This window comes from Grammomys surdaster, unplaced genomic scaffold (genome assembly GCF_004785775.1).
Source record: "Grammomys surdaster isolate TR1022 unplaced genomic scaffold, NIH_TR_1.0 252, whole genome shotgun sequence".
Lineage (NCBI taxonomy): Eukaryota > Metazoa > Chordata > Mammalia > Rodentia > Muridae > Grammomys > Grammomys surdaster.
This window is the reverse complement of record NW_021604693.1, coordinates 263210-268315: the sequence shown is the minus strand read 5'-3', so window position 1 is coordinate 268315 and position 5106 is coordinate 263210. Positions and strand designations below refer to the sequence as shown.

At 41.7% G+C, this 5106-nt stretch overlaps 1 protein-coding gene across 1 annotated transcript in view; it reads left to right on the top strand.

Annotated features, from left to right (window-relative positions):
- Nlrp2 (NLR family pyrin domain containing 2) overlaps positions 1–4812 on the top strand; it is a 42375-nt gene extending 37563 nt beyond the window's left edge. The window contains exons 8-9 of the mRNA XM_028775105.1: positions 2422–2592; positions 4674–4812. Of these exons, the coding sequence (XP_028630938.1) occupies positions 2422–2592; positions 4674–4812 (310 nt within the window). The remainder of the gene's footprint in view (positions 1–2421; positions 2593–4673) is intronic.
- Positions 4813–5106: the final 294 nt, after the last annotated feature.

Here is a 5106-nt window from a genome sequence, read left to right as displayed (position 1 = left end):
TAGGTAGGTAGGTAGGTAGATAGATGATAGGTAGGTAGATAGATGATAGGTAGGTAGGTAGATAGATAGGTAGATAGATAGGTAGAATATACAATATAATAAAAACAACAAATTTTGGAGCTCTAACACTGTATGGTGGTAACCAAATTATTTTTTGTGGCCATTGATGCACAAAAGGCATCAAATCATCATGTTGTATACCCTGCATATAAACTTCATCAAATATTTTGAAACAGGTTTTACTACATAGTCCAGGGTACCCCAAACTTTGCAATCTTCTAGTCCAGTTTCCTGAGAGCTAGGTTTACAGGTGGGTATCACTATGTAACCTAACTTGTCAATTAAATATTTTAAAATAAAACATGTTATCTTGTGTTTGTAACACATGTTAGTATGGTGTATTTGCAGTATTCTGTATCTATTTTTCTATTTTGTAATTAGCTTTTAAAATTTCAGCACCCAGGTAATACCAAAGGATAATCAAAATAGAATCCCTGGAGTGCAATCCAGATACCAGTATCTTTGTGGGGAGGGGACAAGAAAGAGTCTTAAACTGGGGGAGATAGTACATGACTAAAATCCCATCACTCAGAAGGATGGGTCAGGAAGATTGAGGGTCCACTGCCAGACTTACACGTTTGCATAAGATACGATGTTTTAGTGGATGTCTACATGAGGGCCTTGAGCTCACTATTCTCTTCCCTCAGCCTACCAAGTGTCAGAGTTACACCAGGCCTGGCTGACTCCGTAGTGTGGCTAACACCAATACTGTTGCAGTCAGGCATCAGTATTTTTAATTTGAGTGTTTGCTAGTATGTATTAATCATGTATTATAAAGGAGTCATTGTGAAACTTCCATACACATGTATGATGCATTTTGACCATATTTACATCACTTTGCCCTCCTGTGTTACCCTCTCTTGGATCCCCTCCCCCTTTCCAACTAGTCTGCCTTCCATTTTCATGGTGTGTGTGTGTGTGTGTGTGTGTGTCTGTCTGTCTGTCTGTCTGTCTGTCTGTGTGTGTGTCTGTGTGTGTGTCTGTGTGTGTGTCTGTGTGTGTGTGTGTGTGTTTCCCAGTGAGTTTAACCAGGGTTGGCCATAGGTAAGGAATTACATGCGAGAGTATGAACACCTTATTCATGGCTACATTACTGAAGAAAATGTATATCCCTTCCCCAGAAACCAAGAAATCCCCAGGAGGTAGAGAAAATATCGCTACATCCTTAGATATACTTAGAATGTACTCACTCCATCATGGTTACAATTTATGCTGGTGAGAACATTGACTTGTCATCCTCAGAATAATAGGAAAGGAGCCAGCAGCCATGGTGATTGGTGGGGCAACTGTGCTGGCAGCAGAGTGGTGGTATCAATGGTGACAGCTCTCTAGAGGATGGGAATGTTGCTAGTTTTGTTTTTCCTGAAAGAAGAAACTTCTGTTGCTTGTTCTTAAGTCCTTACACCCATGTGCCTGTCATACAGGATGATACCCATAGCATTGGCTATTTGAATTAATCAACTGCTACTTAAATTTGTAACTTTTCATTTTATGAGATTCTCATATATGTATACCATGCATTTTGATCCATTCCTCCACTACCCCCAAGTCTTTCCTGGGAGTGCCTAATCCATCTTCCTCCCAGCTTCATGTTCTTTATTGTTGTCATTATTAGTATCAATCAGTCCACTTACTCCAGGTAATACTGATCATATGCACATAGGTGTAGGGACATGGGCAACCTGCCACGTCTTCATCTCCCAAATCGACTCTCCCTCTGTCAACTAACAATAGATCCCCAGTAAGGAGAAGAACCTCCAGAGCCCCTACGCTGAAATTTTGGCTGGTTTTATCTATACAGGTCTCATACAGGCAACTACAGTTGCTATGAGTCATGTGTGCAACAGTCATGCCATGTCCATATGATAGTGTTTCACATGGCTTCTCTCCGTGCTCCAGCTCTTAGTCTATTCACCCCCTCTAACAAGATGTCTTCCTGAGCCTTGAGAGGAGAGAGGTTGATGATGATGACCCTTTATGGCTGAGCACTTCATTTATTCATTGTGGTCAGTTATAAAATTCTTCATTAAGCACACTTAACTGTAAAAAGAAGCTTCTCTGACTAAACTTGAAAACAACACAGATTGTAGTTATAAATATTTCTCAGTTTGACAGTATGTGACCATCTAGTGAAATGACATCCAGTTCTCCGCTAGGAAATTTTCAACCCTGTTTACAGTTACCATGTAGCCTCCTTTCTAACAACTCCAATCCAAGCAGAGACTTGTTGGTAACCCCCATAACTGTCCTGCCCCTATTGTACAAGCAAGCACAACTTGCCTAGAAGGTGAGTATTAAGAGTATACAGGATCCTGTACTGGATAAGACTTAATGAGTTAAGTTTTGTGTTTTGTCTACAAGGCTCTGTGGATGCTTCATCTCTCCATCAAACTGCCAAGACTTCTCTGAGACTCTCAGAAGCAACAAGAGCCTGAACACTCTAGATCTGTCTCAGAACACCATGGGAACTGACGCAGTAAAGACGTTCTGTGAAGCCTTGAAACTTAAAATTTGCCCCCTCCAAACACTCAGGTGTGATCCCACTGTTTCTGATTTCATACTGTTTCACACATGGAGGTCTTGGTAGTGGTGAGACAAGCAATGCTCCAGAATGGTTCACTGTTGACATCTGTCACTAGCAATCAGCTTCCATCCATAGGCATTTAGTTAGCAAATAATATTTTAATTTTTCAAGACAGGGTTTCTCTGTATAGCCCTGGATCTCACTTTGTAGACTAAGCTAACCTCAAAACTCAAAATTCTGCCTACATCTGCCTACTGAATGCTGGGATTAAAGTTTTATATCACCACATCCAGTGGTCACCAAACAATATTAACCTTTTCTTTAATCCTTCTGTTGCACTGGTGGGTAAACAGAGTCATAGAGTTAATGCATGGGAGACCAAGAAGCCACAATTGTTACACTTGTCTGTTAAGGTAAACAAACTGCAAGTCAAACATGTTGTCTCAAAAAAAGTGGGAACCTGGTGTGATGGCTCAGGTCTGTTTTCTGGACCTTGGGAAGTTGAGATAAGATTGCCATACATGGGCTTACATGATGAGTCTCAAGCATTCCTAGACTATAGCATGAGATGGTCTCTCAAAATCGCACAAATAAAAATGTGTCTGGGGAGATAGATTATTTAATATAGTGCCTGTTGCTCATACATGAGAACCCCAGAACACACATAAGTGTATGAAGCTATAAGTTTGTAATCCCAGCTTTGGGGAGGCAGAAATTAGGCAGATCCTCCAAAAATTGATATAGAACAATCTAGCCAATCAATGAGCCCCAGTTTCACAGACCCTGATTTAAAACATGACTGAAGGATCCATGGCTCTGCAGTGTCTCTGTATAACTACAGATATCTTTTTTTTCCCTATTAAATCAATATGCAGTGCTGAGTGTTTGGTTCAGTTGATAGTGTAGTTGCCTAGTGTGTACCTTGAGTCTGATCCCTAGAACTGCATAAAACTGGCTGTGATGGTAAACTTGAAAGGTGGTGGTAGAACCAGGGAGCAAATATGGGCTGGACGTAGGCCCCTGCACAAATGTAGCAGATGTGCAGCTTTGTCCTCACACAGGTTTCCCACAACTGGAGCGTGGGCTGTCCCTGACTCTGTTGCCGGTCTATGGATCCTGTTCCCCTAACTGGGCTCCCTTATCTGGCCTCAGTGAGAGAGGATGTGCCTAGTCCTGTGTGACTTGATGTACCAGCAGGAGATGATACCCAGGGAGGGCCTCTCTGCCCTCAGAGGAGGAGAAGGGATATGGGGGAGGAGATTCTCGAGAAGGAACTGGGAGAGGTGGGACAAATATCAGGGTGCAAAGTGAATAAATAAAGAAGGTTGAGGTGGAAAAGATCAAAGATTCAAGACCATCAATAGCTATATAATGAATTTGGGGCTAGCATAGGCTACATGAGCTCCAATAAGCTGGGGCTGGGAGTTAGTGAGTAAAATCTTGCTGGGCTAACATGAAGACCTTAGTTCTGGTCGTCAGTACCCACATAAAAGCTAGGCATGTCCATATAGGTCTATAATTCCAGTACTTAGAGACAGAGCTGGAAAGATTTCGACAGCTTACTAGCTAGCCAGTTCAATCGAAATGGTAAGTTCCAGGGTGTTGATGGTTGGGAATCAGCAGATGGCTCAGTGGTTAAAAGCACTTGCTGCTCTTGCAGAGGGTCCAGGTTTGTCTACAGCACATGTAAAGTGGCTCACAACCATCTGTAACTCCAGCTCCAGGGATCCAGTGCCCTCTTCTAAGATCTCACAGGAACCAGGGAGCAGGCATGAATGGGGTGCATATACATACATGCAGGCAAAACACTAATATAAAAAAATTAAGTTGAGAATGAGCATTATGGTAAAGAATCAGTTGAGCAACATCCCTGTGGCAACCTCTAGCTTCTGTATACAGACACAGGAGTGTAGTCCACCAACATATACCTAATATATATATATCAAAATAAGATTTAAAATATCGCTATGCAATTCCACCTTGCAGTGTAGTACTAAAGTGATCCATGAGACATTTAAGGCATGTGGGAAGTTTAAATGGATTTTCTTGAAACAAAATAAACCATTTTTCTCCTCTTGTTGCAACCTAGGTTGAAATTTGATGACACTAACCCCAGTATCCAGAAGCTGATCCAAGAAATGAAGGAGAGTCATCCACAACTGAGCATTACCAGTGACCAAGTGGATCCTAAGAAAAAGGGTCCTTCTTTCCCTCATTTCATTTTTTGAGGCCATTACCCTCCAAAAGAGTTAGGGGGCCTTGAAGATGTGGGGGAAGGCTCTCTGGGCACCCTCTCTGATCTATTGGTATCTGGGCTAAATGTCCTTATGCTTCTATGTATAAAACTCACGCATGTCACTAAACAATGGTAAATGTAACACGTTTGTATCACTGGTATATGGAGGAATAAAAGTGAAAGCATTCATAAAGAACTGTGTTTACTTAATGGGTCCCCACAAAGCTGAAAGAAAATCTTAGGGTAACAGCAACACTATTCCTGAGCAGATGCTAACTACACATGC